This window comes from Passer montanus, unplaced genomic scaffold, assembly GCF_014805655.1.
Source record: "Passer montanus isolate IOZ18808 unplaced genomic scaffold, ASM1480565v1 scaffold55, whole genome shotgun sequence".
NCBI classification, from domain to species: Eukaryota; Metazoa; Chordata; class Aves; order Passeriformes; family Passeridae; genus Passer; species Passer montanus.
Window position 1 is genome coordinate 4,286,057 of NW_024370485.1, and position 13,019 is coordinate 4,299,075.

Consider the following 13,019-nt stretch of genomic DNA (forward strand, 5'->3'; position numbering starts at 1 on the left):
ACCAACACACAATTTCCTCTTTAAAATCCCTCTGCTTAGTAAAAAACACTGTGGAAATGCTCCCACAGAAAGGCCCCATGCTGCAGAATAACCCAATGAAAACAGCCAGGACAGGCTCAGGTGTCTTAGTTAGAAGAGGGGTGGTGTGCTGAGTGGTAAATAGGGTAGTAATTCCTTTCAAGGGACTACCATCATTTTAGATCACTGTTCATGGTCATATGTTAGACAGGAAGCACCAAACTCTTGGCACGGAGAAGGAGGAAAAGTCGTGGTATTGGACAGACCAGAATGAAATCAGAAAGAGAAGCTGATGAAGCCACTGCAGCATGTGGACACTGAGTAGTTTTGTGAAGCAGGGTACACTTGCTGAGCTGGAGAGTGACAAAACTGGAGAAGGCACAGAGTGCCGCAAGTTTCATAGACCAACAACAGCCATAAAAAAAAAAAGTGTCAGTATTATCTCATTATTGCCAACACAACCAGTTGTTGTTTTTTTCTTTTTACAAATACATATTTCCTTAGGAATCTTGCAGAGAAATTTTTAAGGTTAAGGAAGTCAACAAGCCCAGCACCTCACACCCTCTTATTCAAAGTGCAGGCATTCCACTCTTGTGGAAGAGCCGTGCTAGGACCAGATTTGGCTACTTGCATGGTTTTGCGACAGCTTATGAAACAGGCTTTGCGTCTCCTCCTCCCAGCTTTCGTGCTTAGCTATAAACTGCCTTATAAAGAGAGTTACTGTTACAAGGCAAGCAAGTGACTGTTTTTTTCTGAACCTTTACTTTGTCTAATATGTTTCAGATTTCTGCAGTCTCTGCCAAGCTTTTCCATTCCCTTTCTTTTTTTTTTTTTCCTAAAGACATAAACCAGTCTTATGACTGGAATGGCATTGCCAAGAAAAACAATCTAAGGCTGATTTTTAGCATTACATAACAAGGGGGCAGTTTAAGAAAAAAACCCAAGTCCAAAGCAGCAGGTTGAGTGCAGTTTGTGCAGCAAAGAATTAGAGCTCTGAAGAAAGAAACTAAAGAAATCAAGCAACTCATGTAGTTGTACTTCTTTTCATCTCTGAATCAATACTTCACAGCTCTTCTAAGCCGACAATATTTAAAAGCTACAATGCTCCCTTTAGCTTTTCATAAAGACTTCACTATATGATTTTCATTTGTTTTGTACATGGAAAAAATGCCGTAATTCTAACAAGTGGTCACAAAGAAAACAAGGAAAGAAGAGAAACGAGCACTCTCCCAAGGCTGGCAGACCCCCTACCATAATTTCCTTCTTGGATTTAATAAATGTGCTGCATGAAAAAGCTGACATTTCCAGTTCAAGACTGTGCATGTTGAACACAAAGCACTTCTTCGGTGTCTAGAGAAGATCATCTGGCATCTTTTAATACCAGAAATCTTGAAATAATGTGAGAATTCAGGTATTCAGCACTATATGTTAGGAATGATCTCTTCCTGCTCCTTTCCCCTCTTCAGGCAAGTTTCTACCAACTGCTGGTTTCCTTCCATTCTGTATGGCCAGTACAAAAAGTAAAGGTGCTGTTAAGTATGCAAAGTGTTTGTTATTATGTGTTAATTAGATTCCTTACCATATCTACTAGCCCATGGGAAATGTCTGCAAACATACCTTCATCTGCTTGACCGTGTATCGCATTGTTCCAAAGGGTCCATCTTTCATGAGCTTCTTCCCCACCACTTTAGCTCGGATCACTGTCATAAGGGAGGGAAAAATACAGCAAATTATAGACAACTTTACACAACAATTTTGCTATACCCTCCACTTAAAAAAAAAAAAAAAAAAACAAACACAAAAAACTGTTTACATAAGTTATCCTGTAAAATAAACAAAAGTCCAGGTCAACCTTCCTCTCAATTTATTCCAAGTCTCACACACAGTGAAAGTATGTAAAATGAGATGGCAACGCAGGTATGTATTTAGAGGAAATCCAACTCAGTATGAAGAATAAGAACAAGCATTATTTGTGATTAAGTCTCACTGAAATCTGCAGAGCAGACTGTAGCTGGGACCAAGACAGATTAAAATCTTTGCACCAAGCAAAGTTTGTAGTGCCTTAACTCTCAACATACAGGATGATGTTCAATAGGATAGTACTTTTACATTGTTCTTTGTGTGCCCAATGCAGCTTCTGTTTCCCAATAAACATAACAACTCAGTACAGGGCACTGGAATACCTCATATCTGGGATTTCACTACAACTGCCACCTCTGAGGTGCCACAAAACTAACAAATGCTCCCTTGAACAAACAGCTACTGTGCAAACCAGATTATTCAGCAAACATCAAGTGCCCAGTGAAAGCTGCCAGGCTAGGTAGAAGTCACCTGGAAATCAAACTAAAGCCGGCCCATCAGATCTTATGTACACTGCACTGCATTTCCTTGTGGTAACGAGGGGTAGTGTGTGCTCTGTGGCACAGGTACTGCCAGTGTACCACAGGTGCACCACAGCAATGTTAACTGAGCCCAACCCACCACAGATAAGGATTTTGAGATGCCATAGATAAGGATTTTTTTTTGATCTAGTGGGAAGTTCACAGTCAGTGCTTAATGAAGGGTTCTTTTGCTCATCCATTTTTGGGGCATTACACACACGCGCAAAAGAAAATTTTAAAAACTGTTCTCTCGATCCTCTTTGAAAAAGTTCTTCAACCACCTGCTCATCTCAGCAGAGGAGCAAAGCTCAGGGACAGGCAGGCATTATCCATTTTAATCTACCACAGAAAACAAAAAAAAAAATGCAGGGAGGCATAGAAATGAGCCAGAGGTGGAAGCAAGAAAACAACAGTGAGTTATTTGCATTACAGCACTATCTAACAGCAGCAACAAAGATCTGGGATACATTTTACTGAATATAAAGGACATTAAACAAACATCTTGCTGCATCTTCACTTATTTAGGTTTCAAATCTGTAGAAGCCCACTGGAAGGAATGGGAAAAAGAGAAGACTTTTTTCAGTTTTTTTTTCACTACCTAGGTCCAACTAAGGAGGCAAAAAGCTTGTCCCAACTTTTGGAATAATCAGAAGAACAGATTTAAAGGAACAGATAGGTCTGGTTTTACACACTAGTTCCTGGACCTTGTTCCACAAGGGTGGTGTGAAATGAAGACAAATCCACTCTGCTCTGATTTATATCCTGTGCTTCAGCCAGACTTGTCAAAGAAATTTTAAACTAGGTAAGACAGTCTTGGCTTTGATTCAAAGAACCAACAAAACCTTCATTCATTGAGTGTAAACTTCAATTTTTTTTTAACTTCTATTTCCCAATCTCAGTAAAAGCAATTTTATTGATTCTTCTATTTAACAAGTTGTTCCAACGTCAATTTACTCTCATCTTCAAACTTTAGTAGCTACATTGAACTGTGTGCTTGAGGACTGCAAATATCTTTAATGAACTAGCATCCTCCACTTGCTGCCCCCAACCACCACAACCACCAGCAAAGCTACAGAAACCAGACTGTCCAAGGGTGAGTGAGAAAGAACATAATTACTTTTACTTAAGGCTTTGTGAATTCCAAGACAGCTCACTAACACTGGAGTCTATAGCAGAGGGTGTCAAAAATCTTATCTTCATCTGCTGATACACTGAAATTGAAAAAACTGGTACACATCTAACATGAACAAAAAAATCTTATATCTTATTGACAATTATAAGAAATATACTAAAAGTCAGTACTAGAAAAGGTTTCCAAACCTGAATACAGTTAGCATATAAGATTACAAGCACATTCTCAGTTGCTGATAAAATATCTAAAAAAACATTCTGTTCATGTATTTCACTCCAAGCTTGTCAGTCCTTTGACTTCTAGTCAGGGTACCACAGCCACTTCAGACAGAAGCTTTGATTTATGGACTAATTAACAGTTTCACCAAATATTAAAAATACTTATCTCTACTAGGACATAAGAGCATTCTGATTTCAACTAATAATACCCTTGCAAACAAGTAGAAGTGCCTGCATTTTTCTATTATTGTTCCCTAATAAAGTTGGAGAACAACCATCCTAGCAAATTCACCTAGAAAAGCCGTGACAAACCTTAGTGTAAGCTATCCCTTCAAGCCTTTTGTAAGAGGGTCAAGCCCTCTGTTTTCCAGACAAGTTGCCTTTATCACTCCAGTGGTAACATTTCTAGCTAAGTTCTTTACTGAAGAGCTAGAAATGAAAAAAAGAACCCACCATGCACAATTTTTCCCATACTAAAGGAAAAAACAAGCTGTTAGCCAAGTAGCAGAGGACATTCCAAGTTAAGTCTATCACCTGTAATTTGTGAGGTTAAATTCCCATCCTTGAGGATGAGATGCCTCTGAACCACTGGAGGGAAATGCTGGCTGGGCAGAACTGCTCAGAACTGCTCTTGCACATGTAGCTTCAACCCCCTAAGGCTCCACACACGAGAGCCACATGTACACCTTGCTCAGAGCAGAGCTCCACACTGGACACCTGCAGCCACGTGTCTCCCAGTCCCCATCTTTGCTGCTTCAAGCCACCACTCCCCAGTTATATGGCTGGGCCACTCTTCACACCTGGCCAGAAAATAAAGAACATTGCTTCTGACTGAGCAGGGGCCATGCCTACTTGCCAGAGGAATTTTTCACCCTCTGTGAGTTATCTAAAATTTACAGCATTTCTGTTGCAAATTCAGTCCATGTAAAGTTAATGAAGTTGACTGTTTACTGCTGCAGACTCCTACTTCTTGAGCAGAATGAGGCAAAAGGTGCTGTGACTGCTCTCCTGAGCTCCTCCCTTCTCCTTGAAGCTCTATTACAGTTCTCCTATTACTGATGGGAAACTTTATCCCACACAAGTGGTCACCAAAATAGCTGCATATTTTTAAACCACAATTCCTTTGAAGCACTGCCTATGAAAATACTCCAAGATGAATGTTTCTCAGTACTTTGGGGTTTCAGGTCAGGTCACTTTGTGGGACTGGAGCAGTTGGCAAGGTCTCATGAGTGATTTGTAATTATTTATGAAAAGCTAAATTAGACAAGGGTATAAATCTTGGTAAGATAAGCATGGCAGCTATGCCATGATACAAAGAATAGAAAACATACGTATTGCTTCTCAACATTTGACATGATTAAAAAATTGAGGGAGGAAACATCCCCTCATGAAAGGAAGGAAACCAGGCTTTTAGTTGATACTCTAAAACAAATAATTAAAATAATAACCTGCTGTGTTTGAGTATTCAAGAAATACATCTAAGAATGTATCACAAATTATTAGTGTATTTATTTCTTTTCCCTGGCTTTTTGTGGTTTTTGTTTGCATTTTTTACATGTAAACTAGCTTGGTAGTTAGGAAAAGAGAGATGGCTCAGATTTGCAGGACTAGTATAGTGCCAGCAGTTACTGGTTTGTGTTTCTCTGGCATCTCTAGTGTGGTACAAACTGTCTGCAGGTGCAAGAACACTCATAAATACAGGCAAAAATCACCTACATCTTTTCCAAATGCCATTGGATGAGGTCCTATAAAGGCAAACAAATCAGAATGGGAACAAGAAAAAGAGACCTTTTATTTGCCCATATGCATACATATCTAACTCGAGTACTCTTTACCTCATCACTTACTCTGCAGCCATTTTCTCAAGGATTTAAGGGAGAATAGGCCTAAAGGCAAGGCATGAAGCAGAAGAGGACACTGACTTTACATTTGAGATGGCAGAAGGCATTCTTTGCATGAGTCAAGGAGCAGAAAAACAGAGATTAAAACATGCATTCACCAAGCTGAGGAAACAACACAGTGAAAAGCCTTGTAGCTACCAAATAATTCCATCCAGGCACACAGTAACTACTACATGTGTGGCAGTTCTTTTTCCCAACTGATAAGCAATATCAAATGTCCTGATTCAATTCAGCCCGTGTTCTTTATCGGGACCAGCCACTAGATGGTGACCCTGTCCCAAATCTTACCTTCCCCTGATCAGAGGGCAGTGGTACAGACCCAGGCTAACACCACTAATCCCAGCTGCTTGTCCAACTGCACCATGAGAACCAGATGCTTTCATGCTGGTTGTCATCCATAAACAGCATTTTAAATGGAGGCACACCCTTCAGAGACCAGGATTTGCTCCAAACCCATTTCCCTTGTGACCAATTACCATGAACAGCCCAGGAGGGTAACAACTGCTACACTTCTCATTATTGTTTCAAGGATTTATTTTATTGGTGTGCAATATGAGTAATTTTAAGTGAGAGCTTTGGCTGAAATGCATGCTCATTGCATTTAAGTGAGTGAAGGATGTGGAGGACTCGTTGTTTACTAATGGAGACACATGGGACAAGTTATTCTCCCAGGCCATTCTCTGACATAGTGGCTAAATAAAATATAAGGGAGCAGCAACGTGACTGGGAGGCTGAAGAAAAGCTCCTTCTGTCCTGAGGCCACTGACTACACCAACACTCAAAAACACTGCTTTAACACCGGACACGTGATATGCCAAGGAGGATAGTAGCCATTTTATTAATCCAAAGACTATACAAGCATTCACTTACAAGAGCAATTTACTGAGACCTTTTTACCAGCTTTACTAGCAGCTCTCTCATTTGATCTGCCTCACAAGAACTCCTTTCTGTGCTGTTACATGCTGGAGGGCTCACATCACAAAGGGCTAAGGCAGCTGGAATGTTTTAGACTCCTGAGTATACCTAGCACACTACTGAGTGTCATTTATGGGGGTGTCCCTTAATGTGGTCAAGGCAGGATGCTTTTACATACAGATTTTCTAGTACTGGTGCTGATGGTGCTGCTAAGATGGAATTGCTGTCTCCCTTGCTCACTCTCACAAGATGCATTTCTTTTCCCACTCCCCTGGCTGATCTGTTAGCATTTATTATCAACACTCTTGGTTGCCCTAAAACCAGAGGACCATAACTGAAGGTGGATTGTGTCCTTTGAACTGTAAGTGTGGCCCAACTGTATGCAGCCTTTTGGGAGGCTCTATTATATTGCCTGGTGGCTGCAGGCCTCTATGAGCAGCAAGTACCTGCTGTCTGCTTTAGGAGGGGGAATAGATAGCAGCTCTTCACCTATTCCTCCACTTCCACAGGAAAGCAGAGAGGAGAGGGAAACACTGATTACAGCAGGGATTTATGAAGAGGGGAAAAAAACAGACGCCTCCAGCCAGTTTGATGATCTGTTACTACTGAAAGTCGCCTCCTCCCCCATGACCAAAACATTTTATAAATCAGAGGGTTGAATTTGAAGGCTTCAAAAAATACCATGGAGAAGTTTTCTTTTGCCTCATTCCATCATGACCTTCATCCAAGGTCAAAAAAGGCAAAACAACCCCTTTTTGCTTTGTCTTTGAAGAAGTCAAATTCAGCTGTACTGGTACACAGCATCACCAAAGAACATCAAGGAAGCAAAAAAAAAGGAAGTGAAGTTAAGAGGTTCACTGCTGGTTGCCTTCCTCTCACACCCTGACCAACAAACTAGTTTCCATTACTGGCACTCCAAGTCTTGACTTCTCGTCTTTTCAAAGTGCTCTCAGGAACACTAACAGAGAAAGAGCACCTTTTCAACACCATTCACCTCTGCCAGTCAGTTGCCACATAAATATCACATTGTAAAGGACGTGCGTTTACATCAGCAAGTGTGTTGGTAACTAACAATGAAAGTCTAAATAAAAACAGGACAGCAAGACATAGATAACTTTCCTTCCCCTGTTCTAACCAGAATTATGACATTTACTTTTGGCCTTTGTTTTACAGCTCAAAAAAACTTCCCCTGTCTGTGGCATGGCAAGTCTGTTTGAAAGCCACCCCAAAGAAAAGTGGAAGGCAATTAAATGGGTTTGCCCAGGCCTAAGCTTCATATAAAACAACTGATCATAATTACACTTGCTAAATATTAACCACATTTCCCATCCCTGCAGATTTCCTTGCCACTGAGATTCTGTTTGCATAACATGTTGTGCTGCTCAATTTCTAACACTGCAAAATAAGGAGTGATACAACTTTTTAATACAAGATTTTGATTGTGTCAGACCTTCTATCATCTCAAAAGTATAAACTCCTCTGGAAGGGCTTTACTTGGGAGAAAGTTAATCCTCCCAACAAGACCATAAATTAAAGAAACAAAGTTGCATGAAACAACCAGGCAGAACTTGGTTAGTGCTTGTCCTTTCACCTGTAGCTTATTAACTGGATACAACCTTTGTGATGGCAGCAGTACCAAGCATTTTTCTCCCTCCCTATATGGTGCATCTGATCCTATGGAATCCAAGCACTCTTTGAAATACATAAGAATCAGAGAGGAACAAGAGATCTCTGTTAAATGAGAACCTGCAAATTCTCTTCTGGACATTTCTTTCAGGTTCCTATATGAACCTTGGTCAAAGACTCTTCAACTGCCCTGCACTTCCCCTGCATTTAACTCCTGATGTTAGTTCCCTGCTTCCCCATCATACACACTGTTGGAATACAGAAGGAAGACTGAATGGAGAAGGAAGAATGGATGGATCTAAAATGCATTTATATTCATTTAAAAAGTCCAATCTCTTAGATCTATATATAGATGTTAGTACATGTGAAAACTAGCTTCAGGAAATACTTCATGAAAAAATCAGAGAAGCTAAAGGAAGAAGAAAAAACCACATTGCCTGTTGTTACCAGCTACTAAACTCAGTGAAGCCAGGGAGACATAAGAGATTAGCTAGATCAGGCATAGAGTTGAGTCACTGGAGTTACATGCATTGCTGGGTTAGTCTCACAGTTTGCATCAACAAAACATTCTAGGTTTGCTATGGATCTAAGCAGAGATACTGCAGACTATGTAATAAGCATGCCTACAGCATTGAGAAAACGCTGGTAAAATAAAAGAAGAAAACAATGTCATTCCTGCCAACTAGACATTTTTCTGTCTCCCTTTTGGCAGGCTTTTTTTTTTACTTTCCACCTATATTTTTTAACTCATCACTGGAAGCTGAATTCAGGCTAAAGGCAAAAGGCAGTAGGCAAGAATCAGAGAAAAGGAAGGAAAAATGATACAAGCGGAGGGAGGGGGAGTGTCTCATGTACAGAGCACAGCAGAGGCATCTCACATCTCCTCCAAAGAGTGTTTTCAGCAGAGTGCATTCTCCAAGGAGTGTTTTCAGCAGAGTGCCTTTTGCCTCATTCTGTGTCTGTGACAACTGCCAAAGGCAGAAATGCTTTCAGCCAAGGTTAGCAGTGTTGGAAAGATGGTTGTCAAAACCAACACACAAAAGCTCTTCCAAAGGCAGCTTACAAGAGTGGATAACAAGTATATGACTCAGAGCAATACTCTCAAAACACCTTTTCCATTTCCTTTTCTCTACATACAATTGGTGCAATAGAATAAGATTTAGTTCAGCCCTCTCTTGCAGATCAAGTACTTCTCGACACAGTACATAGAGCACCAGGGGAAGCCAGGCTGAGACAAGGCTCTGGTTTCCCACAGTTCTTTGGAATTGTTCAAAGGAGCCACAGGTCTAAGCTTTCCACTCAGAGAATATGGTAGAGCTGATGTGAGACCAATTAGGGGCAAATGGAAACCATATGTGATTTTAATGAAACAAGAAGCTGGTGCACATAACTTACTGCTGCAGGAGCATTTACCGCCTGAAAGGAATGTGCATCTGGCATTGATCGTTTCCCAACCCATCAAGTGAGCAGTAACATGGAAAGCAAATTGGAGCATATGATGAGAGATGAATTACCTAAAGAGTACAGTTAGGGGAGCAGCCTCTGCAAGGAGAAAACATGTCCTTTGCCTGTGATTTAGTGATACAGCTGTAATGAGGCTGATCTTCTATTTCCACAGTTCATGATGATAAACTGCAAGAACGAGTGCTAAAGTGATTAAAGTCGATCAAATTATATTTTCAAGAACCTACCACAACCACAGAAATCCCATTCTGATTCACATGGGGCAGACTTTTTTTCCCTTGAGGTCATGGGCACTCTTCAAAGAACAAAGTACTGTTGAAACTAAACAATTTTCAAATGATGTTGCTTTCTAGTGTACATCAAAATGGGTACACAATGAGATTTCAGGTTGAAGAGGCAATGTAGACACACTCTTCTGAATTTTTTTTTTTATCTACTATAAATTAGCCAAGAAGTTTCAGTTCTGCTGAGAAAGGGAAGTCCCCAGCCTGTAAAGTCATAGATAAGTTGCTTTATGGGGCTCTGGTAGTTTCTTCTGTAGGCTGTTGTGCTGCAGCTTGATATCAGGTTTCAGAACCAACCCACTGTCTCCCCTAAGCAGCCAAGAGATGGCTCACATACATCAAAGAGGAGGTGAGGGAAGAGGTTCTGATCCAGCACTTGACCAGTGAATGCCCAGGGCTTGAACCTGGCAGATGCTACTTGGCATTTCAAGTAATAATGAGACTTCTGTAAAACCAGACACATAGAACTGGCATGTTTTTGCCCTTAGTGCTAGATTTCCCTTGGGGTATAACCAGAGTTAACAAGCATTATAAATTCATCGCTGAATTTTTGAAGGATGCAATAGAAAAATTTTTGAGCCAAATCTGCCAATTTATTAGTCTTTCTTAACCCACTGTGCAATCCACAAACCCACTGGGCACCAGATCCAAACAGTTCAACAGGAGGAAGAGGAAAGACAGGCCTACTAAAGAGAACATCTGAAGGCAGTTTTCATCTATGCATTAGAAGTAGGGCATCTCTGACAGTCCATGTAAACCTTTCAAAAGAGGGATTATCAAAAGCCACAGGCCTGGACACTCCCTGCTTCATCAGCTTACTTCAGAGGACTCTCCTTGCTTCAGCACCTTGCCCGTCTGGGATGGGTGCCAGCTTTCTGCACGGAGGCTGCACTCCACTGATCACATGGTTTATGCTCAATTTTGCACGTAGGAGCTAGAGAGGAAGAACTGTTTGGGAACATGTATAGATTTCAAGGGTACTGGGTGGGCCTGCAAATTCCTTCCTGCATTACAAAACATGCACTAAACTGACAGGCTAAGCAGCTGTCCACACCAGAGAGGTGTACGTATTTAACCAGGTCAGGCCTACAAGCACTGCTCTGCTGCTCCTACTCACACTGGGCCTGACAGGACCTAGTATTTGGTCTGCTAGACCCTGAAACTAAACCTGCATTCAAACAGTTTCCCCAGCTTCCCCTTTGCCCACCATTCTTGAGACATCATCAGTTGTTCTCAAGCTGCCAGCATCTGCAGACTGTTCACATACACTGGACATGTCCATGACACAGTTCTGGTTATATCACAATGCTTAAGGAATTTACTAATTGCCCATTTTATTAATGTCTGTTATGTAATCACAGTAGTTACTACCATGTAGTACATGGTGTAGTATAGGTCTTAGGTACATGAAGAATTTTATGGAGTATGAGCAACACGTAAAGCTTTAGGTGTAATACTCAGGTCCTGATTCACTGTTCATTAAAGCAAGTAGGAAACCTCCCTGAGTCCTGAGTGAGCCTCACATACCACAGTTCCCAGCAGTCTACAGGTCAAGGACAAGGACAATACAAGGTCAATATAAGATTAGGACAATACCAGGGCAATTTGACTAATCTGCCTGCCTATTCAGAACTTTCCAGAAGTCCCTTTAGTGCCCTGTCATAACTGCATCCCAAAGCACCATCCTTCACTTTTGACCTTAGAAGGCCTGAAGAACTCACTGTTGATTTGTTGTGGAAATCAGGTAAAAAACCAACCAACCCAAAAAAATCCCCAAAAAACCAAAACCACCAATTCTTTATATAAGCAACACAAACACTGCACGCTGTGCATCCTCTGGCTCTGAAGACAGATTATCCCTGTGCAATGAGACAGAGCACTGACAGCAGAAAAGGTAGATAGCCAATGGCCAGTCACCTTCCTTCTTCAAACAGTTTGCTCAAACTTCCTGACTGTCCTACTGACAGACTAGCGTAAGCTGTTCCATGGAAACTGCATCTCATTCTTCTACTACCCAAACTTTCTTCATATATACTTTTCATCAGAATTTCGTATACATGAACAACCCAGTAGACCATAATCAGAATGGATTTCCAGAAGTAGTGTATCATTACTAGGGTGCTTATATACATCCTTGGTGTTACCAATGACATATTAATGAGTTATGACTCAGCCAGACTTGTGTAAGAGCAGAAAACACATTCAATGGTTATTTGCGCCTGTCTACCACCAATTGTTGACTTTTTTTTTTGCACAGCAAATATTTCTACAAATTAAAGACTAAACCATGCTGTTTTATTCTTAGACAGTGCTGATAATAAGTGGGTTTTAAATGGAAATGCTCAAGTCTGACTGTATGAATATGATGGAGATTCACCCTGAAGTTAATGTCACTTAGTTCATCTGTGTTGGAGTTTGACAGCATCTGAAAGCATTCTTACTGAAAACTTCCATACATTTCCAACTTGAGGGAGGCAAGCTTGCATTCCTATATCACTTCTTAGGTGTCCTTGTAACTTTTTTAGAAAAAAACCTAAAGGCCACAAGATATGGTTGGGTAATCACTTCACAGCTGCCCTGGCACAGTGATGGCTATTTTTGAATGCTCTAAGGCCCATTAACTGTTTGAGAGGCAGAACTTCTCTGGATATGGCAGTGCTGAATGTTTATAGAGAAGGGTAATCATTTCCAGGGCATCCACCAAGCCTGACTGTTTCCTGCCTGTCTCAGTCTCCTCAGACATTGCTATAACAGGACTATTTTGGCAAAGTAACGAACCACGCTCCCAAGAGCCAGCTTTGCAGGGCTGGAGTTAAGCTTGCACCTGGAACACAGGTGTAAGCTTGTTTAAACATTGACAGGGAGGGAACTAACAGAAATACGAGGGGAAATACCTCGTCTCAGTCCACTGGCAGCAACACAATCACAAATGTTTGTTCATTAATGCAGCAAACACAAGGAGAACAGGCTATTGACAAGGACTGGAGCAAGCAAAGGGAATCTAGTGTTGTGTTGTAAAGGGAATTCTCAGCATTCAGGAAAAGCTAGATTTGTGTTTTAAAGGGAATTCTCAGCATTCA

At 41.0% G+C, this 13,019-nt stretch overlaps 2 protein-coding genes across 2 annotated transcripts in view; one reads left to right on the forward strand and one right to left on the reverse strand.

The window, feature by feature from the left end:
* Nucleotides 1-13,019, forward strand: part of SYN3 (synapsin III) — a 196,978-nt gene that overhangs the window by 77,538 nt on the left and 106,421 nt on the right. The gene's annotated exons all lie outside the window — the stretch shown is intronic.
* TIMP3 (TIMP metallopeptidase inhibitor 3) overlaps nucleotides 1-13,019 on the reverse strand; it is a 37,356-nt gene that overhangs the window by 10,215 nt on the left and 14,122 nt on the right. The window contains exon 2 of the mRNA XM_039725537.1: nucleotides 1,636-1,718. Within this exon, the coding sequence (XP_039581471.1) occupies nucleotides 1,636-1,718 (83 nt within the window). The remainder of the gene's footprint in view (nucleotides 1-1,635; nucleotides 1,719-13,019) is intronic.